At 42.5% G+C, this 20,541-nt stretch overlaps 1 protein-coding gene across 1 annotated transcript in view; it reads right to left on the reverse strand.

Moving 5' to 3' along the window:
* PDGFC (platelet derived growth factor C) overlaps positions 1 to 20,541 on the reverse strand; it is a 227,784-nt gene that overhangs the window by 63,115 nt on the left and 144,128 nt on the right. Inside the window, exon 3 of the mRNA XM_065405478.1 lies at positions 2,121 to 2,301. Coding sequence (XP_065261550.1) covers positions 2,121 to 2,301 — 181 coding nt within the window. The remainder of the gene's footprint in view (positions 1 to 2,120; positions 2,302 to 20,541) is intronic.

The raw sequence follows: 20,541 nt of genomic DNA on the forward strand, positions 1-20,541 counted from the left end.
ATGTATATATCTAATATGATGTATATTTGTACCATATTGTACATACAAATGGCATATACAGAATATATAACACTCTGATATGGTGAAAAGGTTTTAACACCACTTGCTTTGAATAATCTGGATAACCTAATAGTGTCTTTACCACTCGTGTAACGTGCCCATTTTAAACTCATTTATTCAGCATTTGTTCTTCAAAAACTTCATTCACTTGATCCTCTCAATGGGACAAACCTCTTGAACTCAAGACTTTTTGACAGACTGGATAATAATATAGAGAGTAGAGGATAGGTCCATCAATGGCTATTAGTCAGGATAGGCGAGGATGGTGTCCCTAGCCTCTGTTTGCAAGAAGCTGGGAATGGGCAACAGGGGATGGATCACTTGATGATTACCAGTTCTGTTCATTCCCTCTGGGATACCTGGCATTGGCCACTGTCAGAAGCCAGGATACTGGACTAGATGGACTGTTGGTCTGACCCAGTATGGCCATTCTTATGGTCTTATATAGATGATTGGAGGGAGAAGCTACTAGGGCAGAAACAACATTCTAATGTTTTTATTACATTCTTGTCCATCAGAAAAACGGCTGATGCTAACCAGCTTACTCTTCATCAAATTATGAAGAAGATAATATAAATTCACCTCTCTCAGTTCAAGTAAGTATAATCAGCTCTTACTACAGCATCTTTTTTGTACAGAATGGCATAAATGTAAAGATAAGGGAATTCTGGAACTTATGAATGTGTTTATTTAAACCATTCCACAAATTTCAGATGGATTTTGGATTACACACAAATCATATATAATATTACTTCCCACCTGTTACATGTGCCAGGGAGAAAATGAAAAAAAACTAGACAGCTGCCCCAAAAAACCCACCTATTTTTGGATTTTATGTTACCATTTTCTAAAATTGAATATACTTGGTCAAATTTTGCCCTCACTTATACATGTTCCACTCCCTTTAACTCAGCTGTCACTCTATGTGCATCCGAAGAAGTGGGTTGTAGCCCACGAAAGCTTATGCTCTAATAAATTTGTTAGTCTCTAAGGTGCCACAAGTACTCCTGTTATTTTTGCGGATACAGACTAACACGGCTGCTACTCTGAAACCTGTCTGAAACTGTAAAGCATGGCTAGGTTCACAAACTGAACTGAATTTTGGGTTCATATGAACATTTGACAATGAGCTAGTTTCAGGATTCACTGTGATTATGTAACAGTTCTATTAAGAAGCTATCAAACCAATTTGTTACATATAGAGGTGGCAAATGTATGGTCTTTTAGTAACCACTGCAGGTGAAAAAAACCCTAACGTTTCACATTTTTGTTAATAATTTGCAATTATTTAGTTCCTTACATCTAAGTATCCAAAGCACTTTACAAATATCATTATTATTATTTGTATTGCAGTAGCACTTTGAGGCCACTATCAGGATTGTGCGCTCCTCCTCCCCCAAAACCCAAATTATGGGAAAACTGAAGTGAAAATGGAAAGAAAACTCAAGTGAATGAGCCAAATGCATTTTTGGTGCAATGCCACTCAAGTTAGTTTTATGCTTGAAGCCAACGGAGTTACAATATGGGTTATTACAATATGGATTACTTTGACCCAATATGTTTTTTTCTTCAATAATGAGTTTAAAAATAGTTTTAGCCAACATGGCCAGTAAGGGTAATTAGGAGATAAAACACACAGAATAAGCTATGAGGAACTGGATAAAAAAAACCAACCATGTAGTTTTGAAATGTTGTTTTCCAGCAGACAAGAAACACATTCTTTATGATGGCTGAACTCTTCCCAAAACTAGAAAAAAATGTCTTTTTTACTGTACTGCGTTAGTAATGCAAGAGTTTTTCTGAAGTTTCTACATGAACAACTGAGCCCACAACTTCCCAATCCAAAGCCATCCATGCTAACCACAAGAACATTTGGGTAGTTATATTATGGAAATAAAATTTATGGTCCTGGAAGACAGACTTAAGAATAATAATTGTGATAATAATGAAAGATAACAATTAGTAACTAACCCTAAACTATCAAGCCACTCTCCTGAGAAGTAGTATTGTTAAAATTTTCTTTTCCTGATACCTCTTGGTCCTGAAATGATGTTACTTACTGGCATGAGGAGAGTATAATGGATGCAGAATCCAGGTTCAGAAGAAAAATATTCATCGGATACAAATCTTATCCTGATCTGGTTTCCTTTGGAGATTTGTTTGCTTGGCACAGTACTGGAACCACACCAGCGCCCTAAAATAGTGCCATCACTCGGCTCTTCAACTTCTACAAAGTCATACCTGAAAGAAAAAGAAAATCAAACATTTATTGACTGATGCATTTCCTACAGAATTCTCATGATTTACTCAACATAGTCACATTTCATTTAAAAAAAACCCAACAACAAATGTCTCTTTTCATGCTGAAAGTATGTCATTGAAGCCAGTAATTTTAATCCTAGGTTCTTCATCCAAGTTGCTATTGGCTTAAACACATAATAAAGTCATTCAGTGGAGTTAAAAAAAAAAGTTAGAATAAGAGTTAGCATATTGAACAAAACATCTTAGTAACAAATGTTTGTTTCTTATATGGAAAACAAGTACAATATATGGGATAGAGAGGAAGAAAATAATCATAAAAGAGAAATAACATAATTTTGAAATATTTTAAAGTGTGATACAGTAATTGGTATGTGCTATATTTAGTAGCAGTGGTAGTAGTATTTTGCTGATGACCAATGTTCAATGGCTTCTTTTGCAGCTAACAACTTTCTCCTCCTGTACTCTGACAGGAAAGAAAGCTTGGAAAGGCTTGAAGTGGCATTAAGTTTTCAGTCCAGCAAAGCTCTTAAGCATTTTCTTAACTTTAAGCATGTGTTAGTTCCACTGAGAGCTTTGCTGGATAGGGCCTAAGTATAGAATGTACCAAAAATTATCCAGCATTTTGGGCAACTGTCTCACAATGGATGGTCTGGAGATTGAGTTTTGAAGACATAACACAAACAATGAAGGTATATCTCATCCCAGTGTTTTGTCATTCCTATCCACTCCACTCATCATCTGCTCCAAGGAACAGTCATTAAGAATAACCTTCTGAGCAGACTGCTTTCTACTTCACCCCTCAAATAGAGGCACAGACATTATTAGGGAGAGGTGTGCAAGGAGCATAGGGCTAATCCAGTGCTGAAACTCCCGGGAGATGTAGCACAAAAAGGGGACAAATGTGCTTAAAGCCACCTGCGTGTAAACCAGATATTTGACCAGTAGAAGGCCAAAGTGGACCCTAACGTAAGTTAGAGCACTCATGGAGTTTGTTTCCATTACTCTACCACTTTCTCACTGCCATAAGGTGCGCACTTCCTTTACACCACCCTTTTTGAAGTCTTGGTTTTTGAGTCACACTGCATCAGTGAATACCTCTGGTTTCTAGCTTCTCAGACCTTCCCCAAACAGTCATGAAAGGAAATTATTGCTGTTCACAGGATTCTGAACAGGAGTGAAAACATGGCAATTCTGGTCAGTTTTCCCTCTACTGCAGCTTGGGAATCTCTGTGCAACAGCAGAGGCACTAGAGTTGTCCATCTGATGACATACGAGGCCGCACTGCTATTTAAGCGTAAAGGTGTCTTTGGAAGGTTATATTATAACCATTAGGGATGGATGTTTTATAGATAAAATCTGAATGATCATTATATATATATATATAATGATCATTCAGATTTTGAAAACAGTGATTGCAAATGCCTGGGGAAGTTTCTTACTCTCCCTCAATTTTTCCTAGTATTGCTCACATTCTCATACATATATATACATGAACACACACCAAATACATTTCTCAAAGCAACCTGAATTGGTAAATCATAAATACAGTTCAATTCTTTTCTTAGAAACAAATAGTACTACCCACAACTGTAACTAATACTCTGATTTTAAAAAAAGAAGAGAAACACACACACTCTTCTAAATAAGGCAGGCATTGCTTAATGTGAAAATCATTACTTCGTAACAATTTTCCATTAAAGTTTTCTGTATTTTTTTTTCAGTAAACTTACTCTCTATAATTATTCCCAGTTCCCTAGCTAGACAGCAGGCAATAAATTCTTGTGTTGCATGTCTGTGCAAGTCAGGCTCATACATTTATTATCTCTGTTTAAAGGACCAGTATTTTTTCCACTTAATTAAAAATGAATAAAATGAACATGCTCATTAAAATGTGTTTGCAAGATATTACTGCCATGTACTTGAGTTTTAAATCTTGATTGAAATCATGATATACTACTAATTGCTTTATCATCATTGTATTTGATTTTCCAAATGAGCATCATACATTTATACAATTTGATTCTTAAATTCATCCATCAATATTTTTCGTTTATGATCATGTGTTAGTATGAACACAATGTGCATGTAAGAGTACTACAGCCTCAGGGATTTGAGAACATGTTTTAATTTGCCGTTTAAACGCAGTGTATATGTTTTTTAGAGGGTCTTTTTGTAGTTTATAGCTTCAGCTAGAAAACAAAAGAAAGAAGCCATCATTTCTTCTATTTCATGGAATGTGAATAAAAATCTGTTAGGTGTTATATTTATTGACTTCAGACTCAAAAGTATTGGATGTCAGGCATACTACAGTCACCAGTGCTTCTATATAATTTATGCACTTCTTTCTATTGCACCTTCCAGACTCCTGGCACCCTAGGGGTAAAAGCACAATTCAAATTCCATAGCTTTAAACCTAGAGCTTTTTTAAATGAACACTAATAACTCAGCTAGATGGGAGACTAAGTAAGGATTCTGTCTAGCATACAAAAGCCAGGAATGAGAATTATGACTCATATGCAAAATAGGCCCAGATAAGAAGGTTCATCTTTGGCTCACTTTTATATTCAGTTCTTGTCTTCCCAATCTTTGCACATGTTATTTGAAAACAAGCTTCTGTTGCAACCAGTATACTTTTAATTCAGCATATGTGTCGCTAATGATAACTTGATTGAGCCTGACTTTGAAACACTTGAAAGCGGTTTGATATAAAAAGAACAGATCACATAGAAGTAAAAACAAAGAACACCAAACCCAATATCACTGATAAGTAGAAAGCCATATGTCCCCAGGTGACCATTCTGGAGACACTGTAATCCTTATAATGCACTCACTAATATTGTATTGCAGTGTGCACAATTGCCCAAATCACTATTTAAAGGATTTACTAAACCTATTTTATGAGCCAATTAAACATAACTTTCTCACAGCAACATGATACAGTACATACAGCACTAAGTGGTTTATAATGATTACTCCCTTTTTCTAACATCTCCCTGGGGACCTATAGAGGATTTATGTTCAACAAACAAATCTGGCGTTCTAGAGAAAATTTCTGCTCTCATATGGGAATCTACAAGCTGTAAAGATGAGTTTCTTGCTGTTGAGCACAGCGGTAGGCAGTTTTTTATACAGAATAGATATTACACCATTAAAAGGGGAGAATCTTTACAAAGTCTATCTACATCAGCAGAAAAAACAGCACATTTCCCAGACATACTGAAATTCTGTCAATTAACTTTATCCCTGTCAGTTATCTAAACCAACTGTTCGGTCAGAGCCTGCCAAATAGATCAGATGTGCATCTCAAAATTCCTAGCATTGCACGTGTTGACTGGAGCCTAAACTTGCTGTGAAAGATAACAAAACAAACAAAATGGTTAGGAGTCTCTAGTGTTTACAGGCCCAAACTGTACTTGGATGGTGTGCAAAACTGAACCTTCATGTGACAGGGCTGAACAGTAGTGGTGGCAAAATCCACAGCTATCCAAAACTATACTTTCCTATATATACTTTTCAGGAAGCGAGGTGGCCTTTTTAGTCATGATCAGCCCATTTTTCTTTCCCCTATTTCTGTGGTGGCATGCATATTCCACTTATTTTTGGTATATGTGCCTGGGACAGTGGACTGAATTAACAGATTATTTATGCAAGGGGCTATTTATTTGTAACGAACAAATAAGCAATGAAAATTGCTCTCTAAATTTCAAGGTCTTTCTAGCCAGGAAATGTATTTTTCCTGGGGAATGTATTTTCCCCTCCTCTCTGTATTTTTCTGTGGTTTGCATTGTCATTTGCTAAATATATAACATGCTGATTACCTGGGCCTGCAGCTTCAAGACGTTTGTGCATCTTCCCCCTGCCTCTAGTAATTTCAAAAAATAAATTAATGAATCTATAAACAGAAGCCCATAGTTAGTATAATTCACTGTATCAGAGAACTTGACTCTTTCTGTTCTTCTATGTGCGCATGTATGTTTTATAAATGAATATTTACTTAATAAAAATGCCTTTGCTTTGGTGAGGTGTAATATTACTCCCTCCCTCAATTATTAGTTAGAATACAGAATTGTTCTTTTATGGAAGAATAGGAAATTAGTAAGAACCTCCCACTTGTATAGTTATTTGCTTGATCCCTGTGTCAATATATTTGCTCTACCTCTTTTTAGAGAAGATTGTTAGGGACTAGAGCTGGATGAAAAATTTCTGATGGAACATTTTGCCTTTGGAAAATGCCGATTCATCAACATTGATAGCTCTGTGGGAATGTGACTATTTCAACAAATTCTGATCAACATCCGTTAGGTTTCTGATGGCACCTTGGTTGCCAGGAAATATTTCAAAAAGGTGAAAAGGAAGTGTCATTTTGACTGTTGCTAAACAAAATTTTGGAAATCCCATTCCATAGGAAATTTCATCTTGTTTTTAATTTTTATTTATTTATTTGTTACATTTTGGAACTAATTTTTATTTTTGCAATGGGATGGGAAAGTCAGTTTTTGGCCTGCTTTACTTGGGACAGTGGGTGAGATTAATTTAATGTCTGTCTACATAAGGGAACCAAGAGATTGGTAGCAGCTAGCAGGCTATACAGAATTCACTCTAACTTACTGGTGTTGTAAGTGATTATTAGATGTTCCTGCAGGGGTGGCAGAAACTTCCTAAAAGTGGGGGGGGGGGCCCACCAGCGCCCTAACTGTGGCTCCGCCCCCGGAGTGCCCCTCCCACCACAGCACCTCTTCCCCCCCGAAGCCCCGCCCTCACAGCATGCCTTTCCTCCAAGGCCCTGCTCCTGTGGCATCCCTTCCCCCTGAGGCCCTGCTTTGCTCACCATTACAGCCGGTAAAAAGTAGGGGGGCCATGGCCCCTTGGCCAGCCTGTTCCAGCGCACCTTTGTTCCTGGTGACATTAATGTTGTCATTTTTGGCGAAGCAAAATGAGGTTCTACCCTTAACTTAATGGCATTTATGTTTGATTGTTTTTTTGCAATGTGATAACTATTAAACACCACATCTGATCAATTCCAAACTTACAGAGAATGTTCTAGGCACCAACGGGCACCAAGAGCCCCTGGCATGGAGGAAGGGGACATGGGGAACATACAGAGCTTCTGGAATGTAGCAGAAGGTGAATGGGGGGGCTCAGGGTTCCTGACATGGTGGAGAAGGGAGGAAAAGGGGGACATGGGGGGAATAATTGCTACCTTTACTGCACCTTTTAGTATGTGTACTACCAGTCCAGTACCTTTCCCTGAAACTAAAATATGTTAGCCCATAAGACAGATGCACTGTGTGTCTTGTCTCTTTATACAGGAACTAAAAAAACCCCCAAAAAACACAATACAAGAACTGAAAACCAAAATGCTAAAATAATATTGTGATGGGTTGGACCACAGAAACCCCCTGGGGCTGCCACCTGATGTGCCAAGCCTACTTCTGCCCCTGCTTTTCTGCCCTGGCAGCTTCGGACTTCAGCGCCCTGCCTGGTTTGAGCCAGACTCGCTAGCCGGCTGCAAACCCAGACCCAGGGTCTGAACCACATCCCCTAACAGCTGTAGGCTTATAGAAGTTACAGAAGTGTTCCTGTCTTTAACACTCAGATGCACAACTCCCAATGGGTTCCAAACCCCAAATAAATCCCTTTAACCCTGTATAAAGCTTATATAGGGTAAACTCATAAATTGTTCGCCCTCTATAACACTGATAGAGAGATATGCACAGCTGTTTGCCTCCCCCCCCCCAGGTATTAATACATACTCTGAGTTAATTAATAAGTAAAAAATGAATTTATTAAATACAGAAAGTAGGATTTAAGTGGTTCCAAGTAGTAACAGACAGAACAAAGTGAATTACCAAGTGAAATTAAATAAAACACGCAAATCTAAGCCCAATACAACTGAGTACAGATAAAATCTCACCCTGAGAGATGGTTCGATAAATTTCTTTCACAGATTGGACGCCTTCCTAGTCTGGGCACAATCCTTTCCCCGGTACAGCCCTTGTTCCAGCTCAGGTGGTAGCTAGGGGATTCCTCATAATGGCTCCCTCTTTGTTCTATTCCACCCATTTATATATCTTTTGCAAAAGGCGGGAATCCTTTGTCCCTCTCTGGGTTCCCACCCCCTCCTTCTCAATGGAAAAGCACCAAGCTAAAGATGGATTCCAGTTCAGGTGACATGATCACATGTCACTGTAAGACTTCATTACCCACTTACCAGCAGACCCCTATACAGGGAGACTTACAAGTAAAACAGGGCCATTTGCAGATAATTGTCCTGGTTAATGGGAGTCATCAAGATGCCAAACCACCATTAATGGACCACACTTTGCATAATTACAATAAGCCCTCAGAGTTATATTTCATATTTCTAGTTTCAGAGTGATACATTTATAGAAATAGGATGACCACACTCAGTAGATTATAAGCTTTGTAATGATACCTTTTGCATGAAGCATATTCCAGTTACATTATATTTAAACTCCTTAGCATATTTTCATAAAATCATATAGATTTTAGTCACAAATATAAATGTAAATAATGCTACCACCATGAATACAAGAGCACTGTGTTCGAATCTGGACGAGGGAGTGCGAGAATGGAGGGGCAATTTCCTACCGTGGTAGATTTCATCCCCTTCTCCAGCTATTGCCAAATCACCGGACCCAGGGTAGAATTTTATCCCTAGATCTTAGGGTATTTCTACACTGGCAAGTTTCTGTGCCACAAATTATACCACTTTTATTAAAACACTGGAATTAAACCACTGTTGCGTGTCCACACTGTGCTCCCTGTGACACTGGAGCGCATCCACATTAGCAGCTCTTGCAACGGCAAAGACAGCAATGCATTGTGGTAGCTATCCCACTGTGCAACGGGCCGCAGGGTGCTTTTGGAAGCGTTTGCAATGGCTCATAGGGCAGGCACAGCATCACATGATGCAGGTTTCCCAATCCCATTGTTCCATGGGCATCCTACTACATTGCCAGCTGCTTTTCAACTGAAGTGTGTGTGGGGGGAGAGTGTGTGTGTATGGGGGTGGAGGAGACAATGTGTTTTGGGGGACAGAGAGTGTGTCAGCATGCTGTCTTGTAAGTTCAGACAGTGGCAGGAAGCAACCAGTCCTGAGGCAGGGGGAGGGGGAAACCCCGACATCAGCCCCCGCCTCTCTCTGTCACACACACACACACACACACACACACACACACACACACACGCCTGCCTCTGTGTTCAACAGCACAGCATTCCACACGCAAATGCTGTCAGAGAGGGTGCTTTGAAAGGGGAGGGGTGCATATCTCCAGGGCAGCCAAGTTCAAAACAATGAGCAGAGCGGTCACTTGAGGCATTATGGGACAGCTCCGGAGGCCAATTACAGCGCAGAAAGCAATCAAGTGTCTACACTGGCAACAGAGTGCTGTAGCCTCTGCGCAAATAGCCTTACGACTCTCATCAAGGTAGTTTTTTTGCAGCGCTGCAACTGAGGAGTTTCTGTGCACAAAGTGGCTTGGCAGTATGTACACGGCTGCAGTTTGAGTGCAAAAAGCTGCTTTACTGCGCAGAAACTTGCCAGTGTAGACAAGCCCCTAGAAACTTCAGAACAGCCATTTAGTGCTTCTGCCTTTGAAATGGACCAGGTAACATTATAGTTATTTATTTATTCATTTCCACAGGAGGATATTCCCCTGACAAATTTCATTGTAGGCTGGATAAAAAGACCACTTAGCACAGGGGTGGGCAAACTATTGCCTGGGGGCCGCATCTGGCCCTCGAGACGTTTTAATCTGGCCCACAAGCTCCTTCCGGGGAGCAGGGTCCCGGGCTTGCCCTGCTCCAGCCAAGGAGCGGGGCTGGGACCTTGCCCCACTCTGCGTAGCTCCCAGAAGCAGCAGCATGTGCCCCCTCCTGCTCCTATGCATAGGGGCAGCCAGGGGACTCCACACACTGCCTCCGCCTCAAGCCGCCCCCGCAGCTCCCATTGGCCGGGAACCATGGCAGCGTGCAGGGCCGCCTGGCTGTGCCTCCACGTAGGAGCCAGAGGGGGCACATGCTGCTGCTTCTGGGAGCTGCTTGAGGTAAGCACCCCCCAGAGCCTGCTCCAACCCCCTGCACCACCCCGATCCCCCTCCCACCCTCTGAACCCCTCGGTCCCAGCCCGGAGCACCCTCCTGCACCCCCAACACTTATCCTCAGCCCCACCCCAAAGCCCGCACCCCCAGACAGAGCCCTCACCCCCCCAGACCTGAACCCCCTGCCCCAGCTCAGAGCCCCCTTCTGCATCCTGAACTCCTCATTTATGACCTCACCCCAGAGCCCACACCCCCTCCTACACCCCAACCCCCAATTTTGTGAGCATTCATGGCCCACCATACAATTTCCATACCCAGATGTGGCCCTCGGGCCAAAAAGTTTGCCCACCCCAACTTACCAGTTGCGAAAACAAAACAAAAAAATCCACCACTCCTCCATACTTTAGAGAGAAAAAAAACACCTTAGCAGACTTTGAACCCTTGTATCAGCACCAACAAAGATTGAGTGTCTGTATGGCAAAGGAGTGGGTGGAACCATTTTGATTACAATTAATAGAAATGTGTGACCCAGGTGCTGAGACTTTCAAAAAAATTGAGAAACACTGTTCTAAACAACATCAACATAATTTAAAATGATTGTAAGAGCTCACTTTCCGGCTATTCTCTTTCTGTGAAAAGGTGCCTAAAAGCAGTTTGCCTGCTAAATTGAGCAGCCTATGTAGTGTACTACCCCCAGCCCTCCTCCCCTCTACATGGACTTGGCTGGGCCTTGCACTAGGTCAGAGGGAACTCTTTAGGACACCACTACAGATTACGCAGCAGTTGGAAAGGAGACGAGCTGTGCTTATTAAATTACAATTTTGACTATGGGTTGCTTCTTTTAAATAAAAATGTAATAATGATTTCTCACCCTCAGTGATCTGAGCCGAAACAAATTTCCAGACTAATATCTCTATACTGCACAGTATAATTCATGTGCTCTAATAGCTGGTAGCAAGATGCAGCCTAGTCAGACGTGATCCAAAAAAATAAAAGTGAGTACAAACTCTTTCATACTTGGAAAATGCTGATAAACTTATACATTTTCAGTAGTAAATATTACTTCCTGCCTATATAGCAGATGAGAGTGGTACTGAAAAATAATATACCACCATGTCTCTATTTACCATGAAGTAGTGATACTCACTGGCATAATCCAGAGACTAAGAACAAGTTTTGCTGCTGTTCAAAAGATATGTGTGAGAGATATGCCTCAGATGTATGTGTCAGAGATATCTGATATAAATCAATAATAACATACTGTAGATTCTACACCAATCTAATTTTAATTATTTCAGTCTAGAACATGCAATGTTGGAGGTCGGAAATTGGCTTGTTGAGCCGTAGACTCGTTTACAGATCTGTCAAATGTTTGCCCGGTGTTATCTATCAATTGTAATGTTTTCTCAACTGAATTAGTTGTGGGACCCAGTATTCCAACAAACAACTAGTTTTGTATTTCTATATGATTATATGGGAAGACACCCTTTATAAAGAATGACCTAGTCTTTATATTTCATATGAGCACAAGAACTAGGGGTCCAATTTTCTTCTCATTTACACTGCTGAGTTAATCATGGATTAACATTAGTATAAGTTAGAGGAGGATCAGGCCACTAGGGTTAAAAACAAAAATCCAATTTTCAAATAATTTTACTGGCAACATAGATGCACATTAATTCACCAACCTCTCTCTGGTCTTACAGACCACATTTCATTTTTTCTGAATCTGCCTTAGCCAAGGCATCACCTGAAGCTGGAGCCTCTACATCTTGCTCATTACATCTCATAGATTAAAGCCAAGGTTTTAAGCAAAGATTCAAGAACTCTTATCTTCATCTAAGAGCTCTTAGAGCATCAGCAGCGTATTTCAGTGCTGGCTGATAGTGAAAATGAAATAAAAAGAGCTATGGGGAATAAACCATCACTATTGCTACCTTAAGTGTTTGCAAGAGCCGTACGTAAACACATGCTTAATTTTAAGAATATGAGTAGCACCACTGAAGTCAGAGCCTTAGTGATTCAGTCCAAGTGAACTGGTAGTGCCAATACTAGCTGTACTGGTAGGCCTATGACAGGTTATGTGCTTAAATAATTCCATATTGAGGCATTGATCCTGAACTACTCATGCATCCATCTCAAAAAAGATGTATTGGAATTGGAAAAAGTACAGAAAAGGGCAACAAAAATGATTAGGGGTATGAAACAGCTTCCATATGAGGAGAGATTAAAAAGACAGACTTTTCAGCTTGGAAAAGAGACGACTAAGGGGGGATAAGATAGACATCTATAAAATCAGGACTGGTGTGGGACAAATTGGAGAGAGTCCAGTGGAGGGCAATGAAAATGATTAGGGGAGAGTCTGAGGAAACTAGTCTTATTTAGTCTGCAGAAGAGAAGAGTGAGGAGGGATTTGATAGCAGCCTTCAACTACCTGAAGGGGGGGATACAAAGAAGATGGAGCTAGGCTGTTCTCAGTGGTGGCAGATTACAGAACAAGGAGCAATGGTCTCAAGTTGCTGTGGGGGAGGTCTAGGTTGGATATTAGGAAAAACTATTTCACTAGGAGGGTGGTGAAGCACTGGAATGGGTTACCTAGGGAGGTGGTGGAATTTCCATCCTTAGAGGTTTTTAAGACCCAGCTTGACAAAGCCCTGCCTGAGATGATTTAGTTGGGGTTGGTCCTGCTTTGAGAAGGGGGTTGGAATAGATGACCTCCTGAGGTCTCTTCCAACCCTGATCTTCTATGATTCTAAGCAAATAAGGATTTACTCCTTTTCATAACACAGAACTAGGGGTAAGCAATGAAATTAATAGGCAGCAGGTTTAAAACAAACAAAAGAAAGTACTCTTCACACAACGCACAGTCAACCTGTGGAACTCCTTGCCAAAGGATGTTGTGAAGACCAAGACTATAATAGGGTTCAAAAAAGAACTAGATAAATTCATGGAGGATAGGCCCATCAATGGCTATTAGCCAGGATGGGCAGGGACAGTGTCCCTAACTTCTGTTTGCCAGAAGCTGAGAATGGGTGACAGGGGATGGATCACTTGATGATTAACTGTTCTGTTCATTCCCTCTGAGGCACCTGGCATTGGCCACTGTCAAAAGACAGGATACCGGGCTAGATGGACTTTTGGTCTGACACAGTATGGCTGTTCTTATGTTATGTTCTATAAAATGCACATAAGTGTTGATCATTCCATAATTCAGCTCTAAGTAGCCTTTTGGATAAAGGTGTACCCACCTATAAAGCATTTTTCTGTTACTAATCTATTACTAAAATGACATGAAACATCATTAGAAAATACAGCGATACAACATCACTGTTTACAGACAAAAATCAGAGGCAAGAGACTAGAATATTGCCATTCAAGACTCTCTCTTATAATTTGTATTATTTTTAGGACTGGAAAAAATATCCAGCCTAGTACCTTAATTTATTTTATGCAGAGTTCTTTTTCCACCAGCCACACACTCCTGGGGTTATGGGAGCAGCCACAGGCAAGGAGGGGCAAAGATAACATTTATATATTGTTATCGTACACTTACCAAAATTTAGGCTCATGTAGATTTCCTTCCCCCAAACCCGTTCCTGTGGGTTTTACCAAGTGAAAAATCCCCATAGCAATTTTGCAGTTCTGTACATGGGGGAAGAAATGTGCTTCTAACCCTTGCAGGAGCTCAGCTTACATTTGAAGCATGTAAGGACTTTACTCTCATTTAAGTTTGCATAGCTACAAGTCAGTGGTCATAAAATTATCCAAGCCTATATTAAGCCCACCCACAGTACATGAACCGATGACCTGTATGAAATAGTATTTCTATTATTTGTTGTCCTTTTATTGGCCTTTGTTTCATGTTATGGAATTGTTCTTTTGCCCTACAAAATTGTTTTATCCTTCCCAGACTAAATAATCCTACTTTTTGCACATCCTCATTATACGTACATCCTGCCAGACTTCCCTTGGTTGCTCCCCACTACCACACATTGGCCCTATGCTTCAGTGATTCTCCCATAGCTAGTAGGGCTGCCAACTTTCTACTCACACAAAACCGAACACCCTTGCCCTGCCTCTGGCCCCGCCCTGCCCCAAGGCTCCATCCATGCCTCTTCTCTGAGGTCCTGCCCTCACTCAGTCCATCCTCCATTGCTCGCTCTCCCCCCACCCTCACTCACTTTCATCAGGCTGGGGCAGGGGATTGGGGTGTGGGAGGGGGTGGGGAGACTCCAGCTGGGGGTGTGGGCTGGGGCCAGAAATTAGAGGTTCAGGTACAGGAGGGGGCTCCAGGCTGGGACAGTCAGGTGGGCTGTGGGAGGGGGTGAGGGCTCCGGGTGGGAGTGTGGGCTCTGGGGTGGGGCCAGGGATGAGGGTTTTGGGGTACAGGAGGGGGCTCCAGGCTGGGGTCAAGGGGCTCAGAGTGCAAGAGGCAGGCTCAGGGCTGGGGCAGGGGGTTGGAGTGCAGGAGGGAGTGTGGGTTCCAACTGGGGGTGTGGGCTCTAGGGTGGGGTTGGGGATGAGCGGTTTGGGGTGCAGGAGGGGACTCAGGGCTGGGGCAAAGGATTGGGGTGTGGGAGGGGGTGCGGGCTCTGGGAGGGAGTTCAGGTGCAGGAGGGGGCTCAGGGTTGGAGTGTGGGAGGGGGCGTGGGCTCCGGGAGGGTGTTTGGGTGCAGGAGGCGGTTCCGACCCGGGGCAGAGGGTTGGGCTGCGGGAGGGGTTTTGGGGTGCAGGCTCTGGCTGAGCAGAGCTTACCTCAGGCAGCTCCTGGTCAGCGGTGCAACGGGGTTAAGGCAGGCTCCGCATGGGTCCCAGAAGTGGCCGGCATCTCCAGCTCCTAGGTGGAGGGGTTGGGGGGGTCTCTGCATGCTGCCCGCGCCCACAGGCGCCACAGGTTCCCAGCCAATGGAGCTGCGTAGCCGGCGCTTGGGGCGGTGGCAGCACACGGAGCCCCTGTGGCTACCCCTGTGCCTAGGAGCCGGACATGCTGGCCGTTTCCAGGAGTTGCACGGAGCCAGGGCAGGCAGGGAGCCTGCTTTAGCCCTGCTGCACCGCCAACCGGACTTTTAGCATCCCAGTCAGCGGCAGAGTCCCTTTTCGACCTTCTTCAGATTCCTGGCAACCCTAATAGCTGGCTATGTTGGGTTTCAGGCTGCATTGTACCAGTGGAGCAGCTTAAAACAGCCACAGTGCACAATAGGATTGGGGACAATATTTTAAAGTTAACCAAATATAATACATACTACTCTTGATTTATTTCACCTGAATTTAGCAGTTCATCCCAATATATAGCAAAATCCATATAATTTGCTTGAAGGTGCTGAATATTTAGGTAAAAAATACGAGACAAAAGGAGAGTGAGAACAAGAAGTGAAGCTGGACAACAGGTGAAGAAACACAAATGTCTGTCTAGGATTAGGACAGTTGGTATGTCTGCTATTTCTGCTGATTAAACAGAAGGAAGCTGCTTATAAACCTGACAGTGAGCCTGCTGACTATACCGTACTCAGACGTTCAGTAACTTAAAAACATCATGGTGGGAGTGCATGCTATGTATAACTTACAGTATTTAGAGACTATACATAGTAAGTTTAGATTATGCTGTTGGCCTTGTCTTTGTAGTTTGCATTTAACTCCTGACATCATGATTTAAGAAACCACACAAGAAAGTATCTGGAGTCTTGGAATCAAAGCTGCTAAACTATCTACACCACTGAACACAGAAGGCCATGGCTGTAGAGTCTGAGTCTGTTTTTAAGCCTTTTAGTGTATTCATTTACTTGTACCTTTTAATAAGTAACCAGAGGAAAAAACTCCATCAACATTAATTGTTCCCAGAATATCAGAGACAGAAACAAGATCTAATAGTACAGCACTCATTTTCAAAGAAAATAACTTCAGTCTACACCATTAGAAACAGACCCGACAACAGTAACATGAAACAATTTTAGAAGCAATAAATTAGGATTAGGTTCATTTACCAAAATATTTTGATACCGTGGATCTAGTTTACTTGATTTGAACAGCCTGCTTGAGACAGAGTACCAGTGAGGAATTTTAAAGAGTATGAAATGTTTTCTAAATCAATGCATGCAGTCTCTGGTGTGAGGAAAGGGTAGGAGTTAAATCAGCTGTCTCCTGTAGGGGCACACCCCCTGCTAAACTAGGAACAAAACTGATATTGGCAGTAAAAACAGATATTCAAATGATTTCCAAACAGAAACAACTGTAGGCAGTAGCTTTCAAGCTAAGTATAGGTAGTGAATGTGATAGTCAAATTTGTAGCTATAAACTCAGCTTCTGTCGAGTATGGTTAGTGCATTTGAGCTTTAAATATTTTTTGTCTCAGTAACCTTTGTTCTAACTGCAGAATATTTTGAGTTTTCTAATTTTGTCTCCTCGTGTATTGTTTGTGACTTTTTTGCTTTGTCAACTCTGCATAAAAAGTGGTATATAAACATCATAGTCATTCAGCAAATTTTAACAAGTGATAGACAAACCTCAAAGAATTTGGATCCATATTCTACATTCATGATTACCCCTTCATTTGATGCATCTCTCTAACTTCGCTGATATTACTACCAACTCCACTGCAAGTTTTCAGCAAGTCTTGCAGTTTATAATTGGCCAGGTTCCTTCTACAAAACTGCAGTGCTCTGAGACTTCCATGTGCCATAGAATCTCCAGGAGACTGTGCACTGGCTTTCAAGCCAACAGCTGATTCAACAAAGATTGTTAAACCCTGTGAAGCCCCACCATGGATGATTCTATGAAATATTACCCTGTATGCCAGGAGAATTATCAGAGATCATGGAAAGCTTGGGATCCGTATACAGATCTTCCAAAACAAAAAGCCAAGATATAAATGGTTTCTTCCTTCCCCCACCCCAAAACCTAGCTTACTCATCAGTAGTTTCAGCTAAAAGCTAGCATCTTCATAGAATGAACTACAGCAGTTCACCCAACCTGGATTTATGCACAAGCGGATCATGTCATTTCTGCGATGTCACAAAATTTGCCAGTGCTTCATTAATAACAACAAACCAGATGGAATGAGGCAACCAGGCTTTTTCTCTGTTCATCAGACTACAATATCACAATTGTTAAAGTCACTTAAAAACTGAATTATTAGTTTACTATTGCCTTTTCCAGGATTTTTTTATGTGAATCAGGATGCTCCATGTGCTCCAATTATCTCACAACCATGGATCAATTTAGCTTCTTGATTAAATTTCACCCAGCTTTTAAATCTCTCCCAAGTAGCTGCCATCATTCAGCTACCTTACACCAAACTGGTTGGGCATCTCTGCCAGGCATGAGAGCCAGATACTCAAAGAGCCAGATACTGATATTTTAAAATACATCCCAATAAACAGGCTTACAAAGCACACACACACACACTTCTTTGCACATGATGGGGCTAAAAGTGAAAAATAGCACAAGCAGCAAATGGATACTATACTATAGAATTGCTGTAGATTTTATAGCTGGTGAAGCAAGAGGCATTTAAATTTTATAGATCATTTAGGTACCATGTGTAGAGTCACCACTGTATGTGCTGCAGCATCCTCCAGCTTTCCCAAAGCCCAGCCAAAATCAGTGCCTGGATAAAGAGTGTCTGGCTAAAGCTGAACCCAGCTAATACTGAAGTGATAATTGTGAGACAAGGGAAGCACTATGAAGATTTTGCCTCCTCTATAACATCCTCTACTAGAGAGGGTGCCTGGCCATAGACTTATCAATTTGCAGCCTTGGCGTCTTTTTGGGCTCCTCACTGCTTTTGAATGCCTAAATAGCCATGGCAGGGGGAAAGAAAAGTCCTTCCATCTGTGAATGGACACAAGATCATGCCCCCTCCCATCAGACAGAGCCCTGGCCAAAGTGATCCAAGCAGTGATACTCGGTCACCACTCATTATACAGGCATCCAGGAATGAAACAACACACCCAAAAAAGCATTCTATGGCACAAAATGCAGCAGCCCAGCTTCTTAGCAGCACTCTCTCTGTGAGTTCTTCTTTAAACAGAGTCCAGTTCAAAGTCAAACAATAAGAATTGGCTCATAAGTGTACAAAAAAGAACCTTCACAGGCGCCACGCCTAGCCTATGGAACTCATTGCCACAAAAGCTAAAAATGGCCAGATATCAACCCTTTCAGAACTAAGTGTAAATCTTATTTCTTCATCTTAACTTGACATTATTATGTTCTTCATGAATACATAGACATAAACACACACCCAATCCCACAAGCACAAACAATAAATGAATCAAGATTTATTTGAGAGGCTGCTCAAATACTCTACCGCCCTAGCAAAACTTCAGTCTGCCAGCCCCTGCAAGCCCCCTGAGAAGTTTTTAGCCAATTCCCAGCACCTCTCCCACTGCTTCCACCCACATGCCTTATGCAGCTGGGTCAGAGGCTAGTGGGGCAGACCCCAGCCTGGGGTTGCAGAGACCCCTGGGTCATGGTGACAGACCCTGCAGGATGGGAACAGTCCAAGGCCAAGATGAAAATTGTAGTCCCCCTACCCTGGCCTCTGCCCTAGGCCGTGAAAGTGGCCAAGACCCACTGCCTGGGTGGGCGATAACCCTCAGCTGGGGCCGCCCTTTCCCAGAAGGTCAGTACCAGTTGCCTGTGGCTTAGCACACCTGGCTCCTTCCCCCAATGGGATGTGGGCCAGGGATGGCAGAAACTTTCTAAACGTGGGGGGGCCACCAGTACCCGAACTGTGGCCCTGCCCCCACAGTTCCCCTTCCCCCCAAGGCCCCACTCCGGCAGCATTCCAGTCCCCCACAAGGCCCCACCCTCCGCTCACTCTTCTCTGCCCCTTCCTCCCCTCGCTTGATCTTACAGCCAGTAAAAAGTGAAGGGGGGGAAAGGCCCCCTGGCCCCTCCGTTCCAGCGCCCCTGACGTGGGCTCCAGCAAGGGGCACATCCCAGACTGTAAGGTCCTGGTTAACAGGCAGCAGAGATTCACCCCCTAACCCCACATGAAGCCACCTGGACTGGAAGCATTGCTCTCTTTTTCACAGAGGGCAGCAGGCTCCTTCCTACTGGATAGAGTTGGGGTCTCCACACTTCAGCCCCCACACTCCTGGCCAGGCCCCAAGTCCAGATCCCCTGGCTCAGCCCCTCACACCCACATCCCATCCAGGTGCCCTCCCTCTGGCAGCCCTGCCAGCCTCATGCCCTGCCACCACCAATCTCTCACCCCAGGAAGCTGCCAAGTCTGCCTATAGCTAAAGTGGCCTCTGAATCAAGCTAGTTTTTCTCCTGGCTGTGAAGGAAGACATTGAAAGATTGTTATTTCTACTTTGAAATATTTTGAAGGTGCTCCGACACTATAGTGATGGGGGCCACATAAGTATCTAGACCGATTAATAATCATCATAATCGGTTTTAGCAGTAACACCTAGGAGTCTCAGTCAAGGACCAGTACCCCGTCTGAAAGGAAAAGGCATAGGTCTCATCTAATCAGAACAAAGTTGTTCCACATACTACGCCCAGTTCCTATGGATGTTGTAATCCTTCTGTTACAGGGAAACCTCTCTTGGGAGCATTCTATATCCAAATGTTTAGTCTATTTATTATGTTTATCATAACTCAACACTGTACAATACTTATGTCCCTGAGTACAACAGCTAAGCAAATAATTTTCCATTGCACAGCTACAGACTACAAAGAGAATGCTACATTTCAGCTGTCTGTGTGCTTCTTTTTGATACTTCTGTGTCACTGCTAAAAGTTAAGTAACAACTACAGAAACACTGATGATAATTTTCTAGCCTCAGATTAAGTAAGGAAATAAATGAGTACTCAGAAGGCACATGTTGCAGAATACTTCTCCAAACTGGTTGATAGTCTGCCTATGCTATCTGGCCACCAGAGGATTTCTGTATTTGTCCATGTGGTCAGCAGATTTCAGCTCTCTTCTTGTTACTTATACCAAGTCGACACCTTTAATTATCCTTCAGGGGAGGAGAGACTTCTCTACCAGTCCAACAGCAATAGACCCTAGAAGTCCTGTAAGCCTCAACATTGTGCCACTGCTGAATTCAAACCTAAGGTAAATTACAGAATATGCTAAATCTCTGTAAAAGATCAAACAAGCACCATGTGAACCTGTTGTAAAAAGGTATTAGGACCTGCAGTAGGA

The sequence above is a fragment of the Emys orbicularis genome, chromosome 5 (genome assembly GCF_028017835.1).
Source record: "Emys orbicularis isolate rEmyOrb1 chromosome 5, rEmyOrb1.hap1, whole genome shotgun sequence".
Classification (NCBI taxonomy): Eukaryota; Metazoa; Chordata; order Testudines; family Emydidae; genus Emys; species Emys orbicularis.